Below are 18091 nucleotides of genomic sequence, written 5' to 3'. Positions count from 1 at the left end.
TTTTGCGCCAAGCCAAAAAACTGGCCGAGCTTCGTCAGTAGACAGCAGGTAAACAAATATGAAAATATATAGGCTTCAGCTTTAATACTATGTGCTTATTTTCCCTATAAAAGATTGAAGCGAAAAATTATGAGCACTGCGCTGCTTGGATGACTGGTCTCTTTGTGTATTTAGGGATTTCAGGCCCTCAGAATATGCTTTTATAACGCTGATGGTCTGGGGCGGCTCTCTGGTCTAAACCAGCCCATACAGAAAGGTCTGAGACTGTGGAGAATGTAACCATGGGGGCACACATTACTAATAACCTTGCGGAATTCTATATTTATCCTTGATTGGGTTCGGCCGATGCGAGGAAGGGGAAACTGAACCTTGCATTAGTCAGTTCCTTTCAGACAAAGCCACAGACTGGGACTGACTGTAGGTACTGTACACTCACACACACACGTGCAGACACACACACACACACACAGCCTGTTTTCTCTATCCCGCCAGCAGAAAATGTGAAAGTCATTAGTCCAGTAATGTTTATTGAACATAAAGGCTCTTAAGCATCATGTTTATGTAGGATCAGAAACACTCCAGTTTTACACACGCACAAGAAGTTTGCTTGGCTTTTTTTTTTTGTCTTTCTTGTTTTCTTTTCTTTTTTTGGCAGAATACATCTGCAACCAATATAGACTCAATTTCGCTTTTATTACTAACGTGGAAAAATGTTTATAGCACTTGGCTTGTTGTTCAAAAACGGGCCCCTCTCAAAAATGAACAGTCTGCCATACTCCTTGGAGAGGACAAAAGGATCCAGATTTTGGAGCCAACTTTCACATACACACGTCCATCACCGAACTCTCCAAAACATGGACGTCATGATATCCTCACGTCAACTTTAGGAGTCCGACCACTGAACTACAAGCTTGACAAGAGAACATCTCTCGCAGGAAAATTCCTAAATTCGCCCGCCAGGTCCTGTTACCAGGCTGTTACCTGGTGCGGGCACAGAGAGAATCTGAGGAGAAGGCGCTCCTAAAGCAAACCAGGTGGGGAGCGAGGGGGAGCGCACGCACACAGAAACCCGACGTTCATCCAGGCGACAGACGGTCCCAGGATGGCTCTGCTGGTCCGTGTCTGGCACCAGAGCGGGGGGCGTTCTCTCCTGAGGATGCAGGTACTGAACACAAGAGAGGCTAGGAGGAGGGACAAAAGGACCAAATACCTGATAAACAACTCTGGAAAGATCAGCGTGAACGCTTTCGAACAAAGGAGGGAGGAGAAATAAATCGTTCAATGTGTCACCTTCGCATACCTCCAAGGCTCCTGGGTTCTGGTTTGGTCAGTTTCAGCAGGTATGTATTGTATCGAAAGCAGTTTTTTATTGGACCGTAACCTTTAATGAAGGAATCAGGAAAAGGCTGGTCCTGTGGCAAGCAAGTGTGTCGCTGCCACCCGGTTTGTCAGAACTCTGAGGCGGTTCATACCTTTACGGTGACGCGCACTAGTAGTGATACGCCTGCTTGGATGATGTCAGACGGCTGTGACTGACTCGGCCGGGAGGAGCTTGAGGCAATCATTTTTTCAATTTTTTTTTTTTTAATCTCCAGCGTTCCCTGGGTAGCTCAGGCTGGTTATCCATGGCCTCTAGCCCTTTCTTAAACCCGGCTCCCGCACAAACATGTCTGATAATTGGTCTGATCCTTCAGCCATGGTGTGAGGTTATACTGTACGCTGGAGCAACACAACTCGCCACAATGGGGCTGTGCTCCAAAGTCACCACTAACTTGTGCACTAAATGCACAACAGATGTATCTCTTGACAACCAGGCAAGAAACACACACACATTCTCTCCCTGTCTCTTTTTCTGTGTGTATAAACAACAGCAAAGAGAGAACATTGCAAACAGCCCAATATAAATTAAACTGAAAAGTGTTTCCAGACCAAACTGTAATTACTACAGGAGGAACATCATGAGGCCAGATGATGAAAACACACACTCTCTCCAGGAGAGAGAGAGAGAGACAGCAATAGACAGAGGGAGAGGGAAAGAGAGAGGGAGTGTGGGAGAGAGACGGAGAGAGATAAAGGCGAAGTTGAGAAAAAAATGACATCTCCATATTAAAGCCTGTGTTCCTGGTGTCAGTTATAATTTCACGCCGCCTGTGGGGAACAGAATTAAAGCAGTCAGCTCGGGTCTCATCTCATCCCTCCTCCATTTTGAGTCGTCTCCGAATCCCAAGCCGGGGAAGGAATATTGCTGGCAAATTGGTTTTAAATTAAAGGAGGTGGCGAGGCATTTTGCTTTCTCAGCTCTTTCCCAGGTGCACTTAATCTAATTTCATTAAGGAGATGAGGACGGATGATCGCTTGTGTCGAAACGTTAAGTCGGTCCATTTCTTTTTTTCTTCTCCCACGTACAAAACTAAACGCCGTCAGGGACCGGGTGGGTGTGGCCTGTTTGTTGTCGAAGAGGAGGATTCTGGGAGGGGAACGAAGGCTCGCTTTCCAGAAGGGTGCGAGGGCAACCCCATACACCTGTCTCTGTCGTCATTGCCCGAGAGAGAGAGAGACGCGTGTGTGGGGGCAGCTGGGAGAGAGACAACCTTTGTGTTTGTATCTTTGAGGGACAGATGGAGAGAGAGAGAGAGAGAGAGAGAGAGAGAGTATAGCAGCACAGCGCACTAGCTGATATAATAAGGGAAGAATATGAAAGAGTCAAAGAGAGAGAATCAGATAGAAGCTGGAGGATGGACGGTGGTAATGCTCTGCATGTAGCTGCTCACACCCAGCACCCCCTCCCCTGCTCGCCACGGGCACGCTCGCCACGGGCACGCTCGCCACATACATCGCAAGGGAGGATCCTACCTGACGAGCCATTACTGATAAGCTCGGAGGAAAGAGAGAAAAAAACAAAACACCATCTCTCGTCGGCGCGATCTAGCCCCTCCGCGAGCGGGGAGATAAGAGGGAGGAACGAAGGCGTCAATCAAGCGAGCGCGGCAGCCCTGTCAGCCCGGCGCGGACGCCATTAAAGAGCAGTAGCGGCGAAGCGGGAATGGTCCCCCGGGAAGATGAGGGAGAGATGGAGGAGGGAGAGATGGAGGAGGGAGAGATGGAGGAGGGAGAGATGGAGGAGGGAGAGATGGAGGAGGGAGAGATGGAGGGAGGGAGAGATGGAGGGAGGGAGAGATGGAGGAGGGAGAGATGGAGGAGGGAGAGATGGAGGAGAGAGAGATGGAGGGAGGGAGAGATGGAGGGAGGGAGAGATGGAGGAGGGAGAGATGGAGGAGGGAGAGATGGAGGAGGGAGAGATGGAGGAGGGAGAGATGGAGGGAGGGAGAGATGGAGGGAGGGAGAGATGGAGGGAGGGATGGACACAGTTGCCGGTGAATGACTGCCTGGCCAATGAAACCAAACAGAATTAACCGTCTCTCCCCGCGTTTCCCGAATCGTCGAGCGTGACGACGTGGTCGCCATGCGCCTGACAGGCGGGACGTAGCTAGAGACAGAGTGTGTGTGTGTGTGTCAGGGCTGGAGGAGGAGAGGGCTCTTAGGGCAAGTTAGCAGCTAATGCTAGTGCTCCAGTCATGGGGAGAAGCAGAGGGAGTACTATTATAAGTATATATCATATATTTACTTATATTATATATAAGTCAAAACAGGGTGAGGGAAGGACAGCACACAACTTAAGCCAGCAACGTCTACCACAGACACTGGGACTGCTGAGCCTCAGAGAAATCGAGACAGAGAGAGGACAAATGTCTTTTTTCTACGAACACATGGACGCTGACTCAGTTGAGGACGCTTGAACACAAAACAGACATGTCTGAAGATTACAATGTGGCCTCGTTGACGAATCGTGGCAGGGCAGGGGGATAGGTCAAGAGCATTACATGCTTGAACAAATGTGTTGTGTAGAATTTCCGGGAGAACAGACTAGGCTAAGCACGGTCATGTCCCCAAAACTCTGTGTCAAACTGGTTATAGCATGATTCATTCATATGATTAATGTCCAAATTATGGGTCTACTTTTAGAAATGGTTTGACTTCTAGTCATTCCATTTCAGTAAGAAAGAAAACTCCACATCTTTGCTAGGTCAGAAGATCAGAAGATTCTCATGAGTAAAACCTTTTGGATCCACAATTAGAGCAAATATCGTCAGGGGAAATTACAGACGTCTGTCTTGTTTTTTTTCAACATAACACAAACACAGGCATTCACTAACACATTTTTTAGTGGTCAAATGGGTAACACATGCTGTTATCCAAAATACGTAAATACAATTTAATCAATTGGGGAAAGGGGAGAAGTTGACCACATCTGAGAACATCTCTTGAACCAATTTGACCACGTACAATCGCATTTTGCATTCATATTCGGCGAAGAGGCCGCAAGCCTTTTCATTCAACACTCAGCCCTCTGTTATTGCGGAGCCATTTTCTCAAGCATTAAGTTAACCTCTTCCTTCCTTTGGACATGGCGGCGAACACATGTGGCTTGCAAACAAAGCTTGACTAAGAACTCAAGTCTTAAAGGAATCGAATTGACCTGACCTCAAGGAACAGGCAATGTGGAGGTTACCTTGGGGGGAATTGAAGGACTTCTCGGCCTGTTTAAGAATTGGAATTGTTGTCTAACACTTCCCAGTGGCGACAAATTAGCAGTTGTTTAAAGGGGCCATCCTAAGACGGAAACGGCGGCGATGAAAGAGCGATCTGGGCCGTGCGATTGCATGCCTCTCCCGTGAACGCCGCCAAGCTACAGAAACGCAACTGACAGCACCGGGGACCCCTGGGAGATGTTCCTGTAACCTGCAACAATCTTAGTACAATTCCCCTGGAATCCATCTGCCTTTGCGTGCCTTCTGTATTTGTTTTGGATGTGGTTTCAGCGTTGTGTTCACATCTTTGCTGGCCTCTGTACACCTGCACACCGGCTCCGTTGAGAGAGGTGTAAACGATCGCCCCCCGCGGGCACACCTGTTAGCAATATTCTAATTAAGGTAATCTGCTTAAATCCTGACAATGTGGGCGTTCAGGTGGTAAGTGATCTGGCTTGAAAGAAGCCATTGTTTTGTGGGGAAGTGCGGGAGGAGTTGGCACCTGTTGCTCGGGAAACCGCTGGTAAATTAACAGCTTTTCAGAGCGGGCAATTACAAACGACAGTGTCTGTCTTTTTTCCTCATGGAAATCAATTTTACACTGGTGGGTCTACTCTAGTGACAGCTTGTCAAGGCCCCTCCCCCTTCTCCTCTCTGGCTTTTTATTGGAGGGATTCCCAACGGACGAGTGGCTTCTGTCTCGCTGATTGCCGCACTAGTCCAGGTTGTGTTTTGACAAAGATACGGCCAGTGCTGCTTCTTTGCATTCATCTAACCACCGTTTAATTTAGACACGACATTGTAGTTGATGCCGCGATAACGACACAGGAGGATGAACACACCTGGAAGTAGTCAAGGCTGACCGGAGAACGAGTGGAAGAGAACGTGGAGCTTTTCCCTTCTTGCCTTTCTCAGCGCACAGAGTTGTCGACTGAAGTGAATAAAAGCTGACAGGCATGTACCAACTACCCCCCCCCCCCCACACACACACACACACAAACACCCCTCCGTAGCTGTCATGTCACAACTGACAACAACAAAAAAGCTTCCCTTACTTTTGGTTCAATGATACAGATAAAAGCCTATTGACTTGCCAGAGCTACAGTTAATGCAAATTCGTCTGCCTCGCTATCAATGTATTATTTATAGGGGCGAATAGCTGACATTTCCACAGAACTGGGAGCTAAGCTTACAGGAGATTAGCCATGCAATCTTATTCATTTACCAGGGAGTAATTGCTCAACTGCTGGGGAATTAAGATGGGTGAGACCCCCATGGGCTGTTCATCATGTAGTACGGGAAGCTACAACCACAAACTAACCACCTCCCCGTCCCCAGACAAACAACCACAGTCCTAGAATTATAAGAATGATAATAGTTGTAAAAAAATAGTCCCGTCCAAGTCTCAAGCCGAACTGTATCTGAGACCACACCTGGCCCTGTGACCGTCTCCTCCTGCTTCTGAAGAGGCCTGATTTCACTGAAAGATCAAACGTGTAGACGACTGACGTGACAATGTCACACTGTGTCTGAGAGGACGCCACAGTCCTCCCGTGTTCCTGCTCCAGATAAAGGACGCCTGTGTGTGAAAACCGGTTCTTTTTCAGGAGGTTTGCAGGAAGTGGTCATCAAAATGACCCACCATTTGTTTACATCCAAAACCGGGAAGATTAGAATGCTGGATAACAATCCTTGCCTGTAGTCCTACTTCATACGTAATAAGACATTAGTAAGTAAAAAAAATTACGCATATTCTTGCAAATAAGCAACTACAACATGCCTAGTATCATTAACAATTATCAAGTTAGTGCTTGACAAATTGTAATGTTATAAGGATATTATTACCTATTAACACTTGGATCTACAGTGTTACTGAATACTGTAGCAGTGGAAACTGTACTCCCTTCATTGCTACAGTGTGCAATCCTTGTCAGCTTCTTATGGTCTTTATGTAAATGATCCACGATAGCAGGACGCCGAGCGCATTTCACTCCTCTTCACACTAACAATAGACCGTTTCTTCTTTTAGCTGAGAACTCTAATTTGTTATTCGCACCCTTGTCTCCTACCCCTGCGCGGGAACATCTCCAGAAAAGTGGGAGTCTTACCTTGTCGTCAATGTCTCTCTCGCTGTCACACTGCAACAGAAGACAGGGAAGAAATATAAGGAATTATTCATTTGCCCCCTACGTGCCCCCCACCTCCCCCCCCCCCCCCAACACACACGCCACCGCCGTCGCCTTACAATCAGTGCAGATGTTATTTTGTACATGATCTTCCCCTCTCCTTCAGTGACAGCTTTCAACACAAGAAGAGAGGATGGGGGGGGAGGCGGGGGCGGGGGTGGGGGGTTGGAAGGGAACAACACGTCTGAGAGAGGGTTTCAAGGTTCAAAAGCAAAAATGCGGTACAATGAGACTATTCCGGAGTTTTCCATGCGAGTACGACGGCTTTGAAAGCGACAGGAAGAGAGACAAAATGGCGGCAGTGCATGGAGTTAGCGGCACTGTAAACTGTCGGCTTGGTGAGTCATTCACCCTTTACAAACTGCCGTACGTTGGTCTGTGGTCGCCCAAGGGTGCACTGTGGTTGTCTTTGATAGCGATGCTTCGACAGAACAAGTTACAGAATAGGCCAGTGTGTCGTCTATGCCATTTCAAAACCGATTCTCGGCAACAAAATACTCGCTGAAAAGGCTCCCCTAACACCCAAACACCACACACACACACACACACACACACACACACACACACACACACACACACACACACACACACACACACACACACACACACACACACACACACACACACACACACACACACACACACACACACACACACACACACACACACACACACACACACACACACACACACACACACACACACACAGCTTTTTGTCAGGCCTGGCTTCAACATGGCAGGACTTGGGTACTTGGAGGATTCCTTCAGGAGGTCGCCCGTTCCTCCGCCCCCCGGTCCCGACTTCCGTTTCTGCTGCAGTGTGAACGGCGAATAAAGCTCTCCGCCACAAACGCCCTCTCTCTCTCTCCACAAAGGGGGCTGGGGGGGGGGGGGGGGGGGAGGGGGTTGTGGCAACACAAGAGAGGCGACCAGGCCCCCCCAGGCAGCTCGGCGGGGAGCCGCCGCAATTCACCCAGAGAGCCATAGAGAGGGTCCCGCCTGAAAAACTTCCTCCAGAACTGTCAATTAAGTTTCTGTGGCAACATATTTAAGTGGCCTCTTTATTGAGTTAAAGGTCCATTCAGACGCCGGGCACAAAGGAGGAAGCTGGGTCAAAGGGAACACAGAGGTGCATTTGTGTGAGTGTGGTGGGTCCAAATGTATAATTAAGTAACGAGCGCAATCAGCACCGCGGCCCAGTGGCCGGCATCGCCGCTCTGAGGGGAAGTGCACGCGCTTGTGCACGTGGTCGTGCCCTTGACTTGACTCTAAAAGCCTCACAGCTCCACTGCACACACGACAGGGAACAGGTCCGTAAAGCTTTGAGGCATTGTTGAAGTACTGCGTACAGGCATGTAGGGCTTACAGGCATATGGTGCGCTATGTGATTATAATTATTATTATTGTGATTCGTGTTCATTATTATGATTGTTATGTTTGACCTGCATGCATTCTGTCTCACAGATATAACGAGCCCCTGTTCTGGATGACAGAGGAAAAAGGTGTGTTTTGTGTATTGGTGAGCATGTGTGCATGCACTCAAATATTAGAGGGTTCAGATGATGTCTTGATTTTGTTTAGGAAGGTGCTTGACATCTCATTTCAATGCTTTACTTCTCAGAGTGAAGTTGTATATTTACTATAGGTGTAAGTGAAAATGGCTCAGATCCCCTTATTATTTGATTTTCTATTCAGGTTCTCAACAATAACTGATTTTCAGACTTTTGTACACAGTCTGGGAGAACTCAACCTGTAATCACCACATATTGTTTCTCACCACCCTATAATTTTGTAAAAACAAAACAACAAAAAAACACACAGAATTCTGATGGTTTGATATGACGATGTGGAACAGGAGGAATCATATCAATCCAGTCCATCAGGAACCTCCCCCGTCATCCATCGCTCCCCCAGGAGAGTGTCAGAGCGTGAGGAGTGAGTAGCAGAGCGTCCAGAACAGCGGGCGGGGAGGGAGACGGCTTCACACAGGCCTGTAAAACCACAGATCTGCTGGGCTCAGGAAACGACGTTTTGCGTCAGTACGGCAGCACTTTCTCCAAACTTGGAAGCGCTCTGATGGACTTAATGAGCCAAAAACCAAATGATGAACATGCGAAACCCAAAGCCGCCTACAGGATATCTGAGGGGAGGTTGGTGAACACGGTGAAGATCTGCTGCTAGCAGACAAATCCTTGAGGATATCTCTTATTGGATATTAAAAAACCACTGAGATTAAAGAAAAGAAATAAACCTTCTGGTTCACAAGCAGCGGGACGAGCAGCAACATCTGCGCTGGGAAACCACAGACACGCATCGGTAACCAGGGGATGGACTTCAACCCCACCCCCTCCCCTCCCCTCTCCACTCCATTCCTCCCTCTTACTAAACATCGAAACATCTGATGGAATGTTCTGACATTAACGCAGCTTTCCACACTTCAGGATTGGGGAGATGTTCCTGGAGATGAGCCCAGACAGGATGGTGGGCCCGGGGCCTACCATCCACAGTGACCCCATATCTCAGCCCTGGACAGCAACCTGCGAAGAGGAGACAGATGGGGGCGGAGAACCAGAGGGCTTCTTCCAGGCCACTTTTCTGGCTGGCAGCGATGGACGTGTGGAAGGAAGAAGGGAGGGAGGGGGGGGGGGGAGGCACAATAAGCAGCCCGACGCACGTCGAGAAACCAAATGAATCCCCCCCAGTTTCCTCCTGTCACATTTCGAGGAGACTCGAAGATGGATTCGCCTCAGAGAGACACGGAGACGACTCGCAGGGCGTTAGGAATGCAGCCGAGCATCCCTCGTCTGTCTGCTCGATACTGATCCTGGATCCCAGCGGGCGGTCCACGCCGGAGAGGTCTTGAAGTATTCAAAAAAAAATACAAGAGTCTGGGGCCGACCGGCGCATTCATTTCACTGTCGACTTGCTCTCCAGAAAATTGAAATTATTAGACCACCGAGGCCATCAATATTTGTGCTTCGGCCAAGACGATCGTCGAGGGAAAACTTAAGCGCCTGTGCTTCAAGGCTAGATGTCATATTTACCATCTACAAGCCGGGCCATGGGTACTTAGCCAAGTAACCAGATGTATCTTCACATCGTCAAAGGAGGTGACCTAAATCTTGACGACACAAGTCCGAGGAGAGGGGTTAGACGCGGGGGGGCTATGCGAGGCCAAGTTAGCAACAGGAGCAGGCTCCCTGCTGTGGAGCGGCGCTGGCGGGCGGTCGGGGTAATGGTGTATTTAGACACACGGAGGATCCAACAGCGAGACACAGGATAGACAGGAAACAGACCCAATTCGGCCCCTCAATTTCCCTCCTGCGGCTCCGGGGATGAGGTGCGGGATATTGGCTCTGTTTCTGCCTCATTGGGGGGGGGGGGGGGGGGGGGGGGGGGGGGGTTCTGGGCAGTCAGAACCCCCCCCCCCCCCCAGCCTGCTAGACACAACCGATCCGGCCGACAGAAACATCCCCGGGCCGAGGACTGACTCCCCGCGTCCTTAAAGTGCACCATTCCAGGTTAGGCACCGGGGCATCCATAATACATGAACCATACGATGTTTATATATACGCTCCTTCCTGCCCCCCTTGCGTTGCTCTGACCCCCCCCTACCCCCCCGCGGGGTGCCGCGTGACTCACCAGAGCGTCCGGGCATGTACGGGGGTGGGGGGGGGGGGTGGGTTGCGATTCCCAAACCTGATTTCTATTCCGATTGCGTGACACGCGCGAGAGAGGGAGAAAAGCTCGACAAACAAACATCGCTGGCATCAGACGGAAGACGACACAATGGCGCCCAGCGCTAAACGGAGCGACGCAGAGACAACAAAACACAACAAACAAAACCGGCAGGTTTCAATCGAGGAGGATGGGTGGGGGGGGAGGGGGGGGGGAAGAGGCCAGCGTTCCTGTTTACCCGCAGTAGAATAAATAGCCGAGGCGACGGCGAAACATGACCGTCGGGGTCTGGAGATTTACACGGCTCACATAACAAGTGTCACGCCGCTCAGACCGTCGAGACCTCAGACGAGAGAGGAGAGAGGGACGAAGATGAAGAAACCCTTGACCCCGCCGCCCGACTGAGAGAGCAACACCGAGCGCCCTGATTTGATCAAAGGCTCCGATCCATACGGCCATTTGACCTTTCACCCTGCTGCGGGGGCTGCCTGGGAAGTCAGGTGATTACCCGGGGTCAAGCTGAGGGGCCTGGGATTAGGGAAGTATCGATCGCAGGAGATGATGGAGGCTCCTGGAGAGAGGGCTCGGTGGGGGGAGTCGCTATCGACCCGCTGGAAGAGGCCCGGACGGGCAGGAAGACTCTAATGGAAAACCGTATCTGAGCTGGGGGACCTTGACAAGCAGCAGCCGGGAACTCAGAGAAACCCCCCTGGCGGAGGGACAGAGGGAGGCAGGAGAGAGGGAGGTAGAGAGACACAGACGAAACGATACCGAAAGAGAGGATTGCAAAGCGAGGGGAAAGAGAGTGAACAGTACACAGAGACGGAGAGAGAGAACGAGAGAGAGAGAGAGATGGAGAAAGAAAGAATAGAGAAAAAAGAGAAACAGAGAGACAGAGACGAGCGTTTCGGGCGTTAAGGCAGACAGGCAGAAGGTGCGGCGAGGGGCTTGTCTTCTCCAGGCAGACCCAGCAGGAGCAGTCGGAATCAGCCCAGTGAGGGACAGATGTAGGCCTGACCCGGGGCTACAGCTCTCTGAGCCTCGGCACGCTGGCCTCAGAGGGGAAAGGCGCTGGGGGGGGGGGTTTCCGACCCGTCTGTCAAGGACCAGAACCCCGTAATGGGACGCCGTATGGGGGGGGGCGAGGGGGATCTTTTCTCCATTTTATTCACGAGCGAGAAACACAACAGACGACATTTTCCGATTCATTTGTATATATACATATATATTTATTTATTTTTTACGGACTGGGAATACATATGAATACTCAGACCTAGGAGGAAAACCAAAGCTGGCCGGGACGAGCTAGGCGCCTCGGGAGAAAGTTGCTGCTTCCTGGCAGCCATGTTGTTTGTTTTCTTGCTATCCTCCCTCAGAGGTCTGCTTGGTTTCGCTCCGTCTCTGCCTCTCCCAGAGAGCACCGCTGCAACCGCCCTCCCCGACCAGCTAGTAAACTCGCCTGGGTGTCAGTGATGCACGCCCACACACACACACAATTTATGAATCTCTGTTCTGACACGGGCTACAGGCCTGCCACTGGGCCACTGGAAATTTAAGTCGGGTGTAGGAGAAATTAGCCAAGGAAGGAAGGAAATGGGATGTTGACTTGAACTGGGCCCAAGGGCAGCTGAGAGTCTCCCCGCGCGGCTCCGCTGGCTGCCTGACAGTTTGATGGAGCGAGTGGAGGCTTCCCCGCGGCCCTCCGACGCCGTCTCTCGCACTGATGTAGCTCAGCGAGGAACAGATTGAGCCTCGGGGCATTGCTCTGTACTGCTACTCCCTCCTCTCTCCTCCCTCCCTCCCTCCCTCTCGCTCCCTCCCTCCCTCTCTCTCTCGCTCTCTCCCTCAGTCCCTCTCTCTCTCTCCCTCAGTCCCCTGTCTCTCTCTCTCTCTCTCACTCACCACACACACACACACACTGAGGAGAGTGCGGGCACACGTACAGTGTTGCATGCGTGCGCACGCCGAGCTTGGCATCTCGTTCCCCGTAACTCTCCCTGCCTTGGATGGCGTCGTGATGAGCAGCACAGATGCCGTCTCCCTTCCAAGGAAGGAGAGAGAGAGAGAGAGAGAGAGAGAGAGAGAGGGAGAGGGAGAGGGAGAGGGAGAGGGAGAGGGAGAGGAGAGGAGAGGAGAGGGAGAGGGAGAGGGAGAGGGAGAGGGAGAGAGAGAGAGAGAGAGAGAGGAGGAGAGGGAGAGGGAGAGGAGAGGGAGAGGGAGAGAGAGAGAGAGAGAGAGAGAGAGAGAGAGAGAGAGAGAGAGAGAGAGGAGGGAGGGAGAGAGAGGAGTGAGGGATGTAGTAGAGAGGAGAGAGGGAGGGAGAGAGAGGAGTGAGGGATGTAGTAGAGAGGAGAGAGGGAGGAGAGAGAGAAAAGGAGGGAAGGAGAGGGGCCTGCGACAGCACAGCCATAATGAAAAGAGTCTCGCGGCGACCCACAGCGCGCTGGTCATGAGAAGCATGTGCCGCCGGGGGGGCTCTACTGCTAATTTCGGGGGGCAGCCAAGCGTTTCACGCTAGACTTGTCATTGAGCCAGAGGGACAATCATACTGGGTGACAGCAATTGCCAGAGAGGGGGGGAGGCATTTTCCCTCCCTTTTTTCTTCCCTCCCTCCCTCCCTCCCTCCCCTCCCTCCCTCCCTCCCTCCCTCCCTCCCTCCCTCCCTCCCTCCCTCCCCTCTTCTCTACCATGATCAAAAGCTGTCATGGGCAGGGTAAAGAATTACAAATGAGTGTCCTGTGGCAACGACTGGGACAGGATTCCAACTCCCCCGCACCCCTCCTCCCTCCCTGTCTCTGGGTCTCTCCTCTCCTCCATCCTCAGAAGGACAGGAATACCCAGCCCCCAAGTCCCCTCCCCCCAGCCCCCCGCCCCCAACACACAGGCCTTTTCGATGTGTCCGTTCAGCACACCCCGGTTAACACAGCGCTACTCTGTCCCACGTAGGGGTGGGGTGAGGGGGGGGGTTTAGTCCAGTCAAACACGCAGAACCGCAGCCCCTGTGTGGGTCTGGTTCCTGGGCCTGAAGTTGAGCACAGGAAAAGGCAAAACAGCATGCCAACCCATCTTTAATCAGCGGCACTGACACACAGAGGATTTGTGTCGCCCTTCGGTTATCTCCGAACCGAGATAGAGAGGAGACCAAAGTCATGGAGAATCCTCGGGGGGGGGGATATAGTCTCTGGGGTCAGTCTGTGGGGCGAGGAGGGGGAAGAATCTGTGTTGTGTCGGATCTCACAGAGGAGATTTCTGGAAGACGCAGGGATATAAACCAGCCCGCCAGGAAACCGACACGGGGCTAACATTTTGTTTCTTGTCTCCGGAATCTCAGCGATGTGGTGGAGATGAAGGGGGGGGGGGGGGGGCAGGGATGGGGAGAGATGGAGAGAGAGAGCGAGAGAGAGAGAGAGAGAGAGAGGAGAGAGAGAGAGAGAGAGAGAGAGAGAGAGAGAAAGCCTAACAGCTGCTTGTCTCCCCCCTTAAAAAGCTGTACCAATGCCTGGGGTCTGTCAACTGGGAACGAGGACGAGCGGGGAGACAGAGGGATGAAAGAAGGAGTGCGAGGAAAGATGTAGCCTGTAATGAAAGATCGGGGGGGGTTGGGGAAGAGGGGGGCGGGGGGCGGTGAATTAACCTAGCAGCAAGAGAGAGAAACTTCTGTTAATCTCCAAAACAAGCTATCACGAGAGAGAGGAGGAGACAGGCATAAAGAGAGAGAGAGAGAGAGCACAGCAGAGAGGAGGAGACAGGCATAAAGAGAGAGAGGAGAGAGCACAGAAGGTACAGCAGAGAGGAGGAGACAGGCATCAAGACAGAGAGAGAGAGAGAGAGAGAGAGAGAGAGAGAGAGAGAGAGAGGAGAGAGAGAGAGAAGAGAGAGAGAGAGAGAGAGGAGAGAGAGAGAGCACAGAGGGTACAGCAGAGAGGAGGGGAAGACGAAAGGGAAGGAGGGGGAGAGAGAGAGGGGAAGTAGGAGGAGGAGGTATTCACGGTGCACATCCTCGGGCGGTGAATAATTTAGAGGAGCGCTGGGACGCCGAAACAAAGACAAACACAAAACACTGGCAGCGTTTGACCCCAGAGCTGCAGCTCCAACAGCTCACATCAGAGGAGAGCTCTCTCTCTCTCTCTCTCTCTCTCTCTCAGGAGCGGCTCTCTTCCTATCTCTCTCTCTCTCTCACTCTCTATTTTCCTCTTCTGTTCCTCTCCCCCTCTCCCCTTCATCTTGGTCCCAGAGAGCCTGTGAGGAAACAGCTGTGCTCTCCTTTTGTCTCGCCCTCGCGCTCTCCGCAACCAAGAGACCCAACAGAATGGCTGACATCTTAGTTCCCCCAGCTCTCACCCTCCCTACTTCCCTCCCTCACCCACCACCCACCCACCCCCACCCGCCCACCGCCCGCCCGCCGAGACCCTGCTAGCTGGTTTTGGCTGAGTGGCAGTCAGACATGGACGTCCAAGCCTGGGTGGGCGTCGTCGGAGAGAGAAGCGCTGTTGTCTGATAGGCTAACGGGGTAGTAGCTAACAGGGGACCAGGTACAGCTTGTTAGGGCTGGGATCTGGTGTGTGAACGCACGTCAACACAAAGTAAAACAACAACAAAAAAGGCCTGAGAGCGTGCTGTGATGAGCAGCAGAACCTGGCTGTGGAGTTCAGTTCAGATGAGGAGTGACAGGCGATGGGGGCGGGGGCTTGTCACTGTGGAAGGACCTATTACTGTAATTACAGGAGGATAGTTAAATTAGCGCTTACAGGGAAGGGGGAGGTGGGGTTGCCAGGTTTGCTTGTTTTGTGCACCGATGGACATGTGCAGAGTACTAGAAGATAAACACACAGGCTGCTGAACAAAGAGCCTGTCTCTCTCTCCTCTCCCTCTCTCTCCCTCTCTCTCCCTCTCTCTCTCCCTGCTTCGTCTGAGCTGCTGATATTAATGGGACGTCCCTTGTTTGTAAACGAGCCAAGTTGTGTGCACCACCGCGGGCTGTCTATTACAGCAGGCCTCTGGGGCGGCAGCTCCATATGGCCTCGCATATGGCACTCAGCAGCATCAATTAATGTTGTTATAATACAGACTTTTCTTTTTTTTACGAGCAGTGTTTCCAATCCTGCTCTCGTCACTTCTCCCTCCGTCTGTCTCCCCGCATTTGCGTTGCACGCGCACGGGCGTGCGTGCGTGTGTGGTCGCTTTCCCCGCCCGCACGCCCCCGCTTTTCTAACAACCTGTCTTTTCCCCTCTCCTGTCCGTCGTCTTTTTTGGATTTGGGGGGGGTGCTGAACCTGTGAAGGATGCGTCGAGCTATTCATCCTCACTCAAAGGCCTGGACTGCGAGCCCTCCTGGTCCGGCTGCACTGCACCACACAGGCAAGAAAACACGCGCGCGAGTCACAGGCTCAAAGTGGCCGAGCGAGTAGGTGCCGCAGAAAAGGAACACGACAGTCAACCAGAGACAGTTACTATCAGAGGGGAGGGGGGGAAACGGGGGGGGGGGGGAGACGGGGAGACGGGGGGGAGACGGACACAAACGCAGCTAGTTCCTGTCTCAGCCAGGAACCTGACAGTACACCTGCTACACAGGCTGTTGTGGTCACGGGGGGGGCAGTGCAGGGGCCCATTACAGAGTTGAAGCCTGTTTAATTGCGTGTTTCCAAACCTTAGGAAGATCACAGAAGCCTTTTTTTTTTGTGTTTTTTTCTTTTACCCAGGTGCCTTTGGTGTGGGATCTGTCAGGATGGGAACATGAGTACGGCAGAAAGCCAGCTCAAAGACTCCCAGCCATGCCGGGCTTGTCACAGACGCCACAATTAGAGAGATCACTGCCAGCACCGCGCCAGTCCCCTGAATGGAACTCTCTCGTTTGTGGAACAGACTCGGGAGGGGGGGTGGAGGGGGGGGGGGGGAGGGGGCTGTAAAACGTTACGGATGGATAATCACTCTCAGGGATGAAAGACCCTCGTCGCGTTCTGTCCACTGAGGAAGCTCTCCGGACCCAGAGTTTGATTGCTTTCTGTGGCTGCTGCCTCTGTTTCTGAAGGCAGGCAGGCAGGCGGATGACAGAAAGAAAGAAAAGAAGACAGACAGGAAGACAGACAGACAGAAAGAAGGACAGACAGGAAGACAGACAGGAAGAAGGACAGACAGGAAGACAGGAAAACAAGAAGACAGACAGGAAGACAAGAAGACAGACAGACCGGCATTTCTAGCAGTACAATCTCATTACTCCCTGATGTGCGCCAAACAATCTGACAGCCCTTTCACCCGGTCGGTAGTTCTGAAAGGTTAAAGACCCTCTCTACCTACCATAACTAACACATGACCTACGCACCACTATAAGGGATCATTAGGCTCCAGCCCATGTGTTTGACTCACTCAAACAGATTACGTCTGGTACACAAGATCTTATTACAACTGACAGTAAGTCTAATGTCCAGGCCCATTCTCACTTAATCCCCTAATCTCTGTAATCTCATCTGTCTCACCCGCCTTTTCTCTGTTACAGTACATCTACTTAATCTTAATTCCGTTACTGTACTGCGTACACAGTGGAGACAGAACGCTCTTTGTGTGTGTGTGTGTGTGTGTGTGTGTGTGTGTGTGTGTGTGTGTGGGGGAGGAGGAGAGGGCAGCCTCCCACACCTCCTCGCGCTGGCAGAAGCGTCGGAGGGTCTCACAGAAAACAATCCCAGCTCCTTCACGGGGGGAGTGGCTTAGCTCTCTAACTTGATTTCACACACGGTTCTTCGACCGTGGAAAGAAAAAACTAAAAGAGAGAGAAAAAAAAACAAAGCTCTGTTTAAAGAGTCTGCCAGGGATTGATTGAAAGCAAAAAGCGCCTGGTTACCATGTGAACCCCCGCCTGTTGCTGGGGTGACCGTCCCAGAGTGCTTCCTGGGTAATTTTCGAGGTCACTGGTTTGTGTGCGTCTGGGAGGTGGAGATGAGCCCATCCTCATTCAGGGCCCAGTGGGGTCTCTTTCATGAGGACCAGTGAATGCCCCCATTCATCCCTGCCACCTTCATTGGTCACGCTGAGTCTCTGTCCAGGGCCCTGGACAAACTTTTATACCCCCCCCTCCCCCTCCTCCTCCTCTTTCCACCCCCCCCACCCCCCCACAGCAGCCACCTTCGTCATGCTCTGTGTGACGGAGGTAGTTAAAGACTTTCAGACGCGGCTTTGGTTTTTGAGCAGCCTCTTATGCAACATCAGACAACACCCCTAATGTGGGACCCCCACCCACCCACCCCCACACACACCCCCCACCCCCCTTAAAATAAAACCCCATCAGCTCGACAGTTCAATTTGAACTTTCAACAGCCCATTACCTTAGATCTCCCAGGGTACAGTCTTGGTCCTATCCCAAGTTCCCCCTCCCAGCCCCCCCCAGCCCCTAACCCCCCCCAGTCCCCAGGTGGTGCTAGCAAGCCTAGCAGGGCCGCTGCGTTCCCTGCAGAGTCATCCTAGCAAAGCTCGGGGCCATTATGGAGCTAAGCCTCTCTCTGCTGAGCTTCGGCAGTAATGGCTGTTCTTAGCCCAGCCAGTGGGCCCTTCCACCAGCTCATTCCAACTCTAAGTGAGTCTCAGGTCTCGCCTAGTGAGAAGTGACTAATTGCGTCTAGTTGTTAGTGCCCCTGGAATGAGATCCAC

The 18091-nt window shown here is 51.9% G+C and overlaps 1 protein-coding gene across 1 annotated transcript in view; it reads right to left on the bottom strand.

Annotated features, from left to right (window-relative positions):
- The window catches only part of LOC136933107 (fibrosin-1-like protein), a 150455-nt gene that overhangs the window by 58168 nt on the left and 74196 nt on the right, over nucleotides 1-18091 (bottom strand). Inside the window, exon 6 of the mRNA XM_067228487.1 lies at nucleotides 6698-6727. Coding sequence (XP_067084588.1) covers nucleotides 6698-6727 — 30 coding nt within the window. The remainder of the gene's footprint in view (nucleotides 1-6697; nucleotides 6728-18091) is intronic.

Source organism: Osmerus mordax, chromosome 24, assembly GCF_038355195.1.
Source record: "Osmerus mordax isolate fOsmMor3 chromosome 24, fOsmMor3.pri, whole genome shotgun sequence".
Taxonomy (NCBI): domain Eukaryota; kingdom Metazoa; phylum Chordata; class Actinopteri; order Osmeriformes; family Osmeridae; genus Osmerus; species Osmerus mordax.
This window is presented reverse-complemented; position numbering and strand designations above follow the sequence as displayed.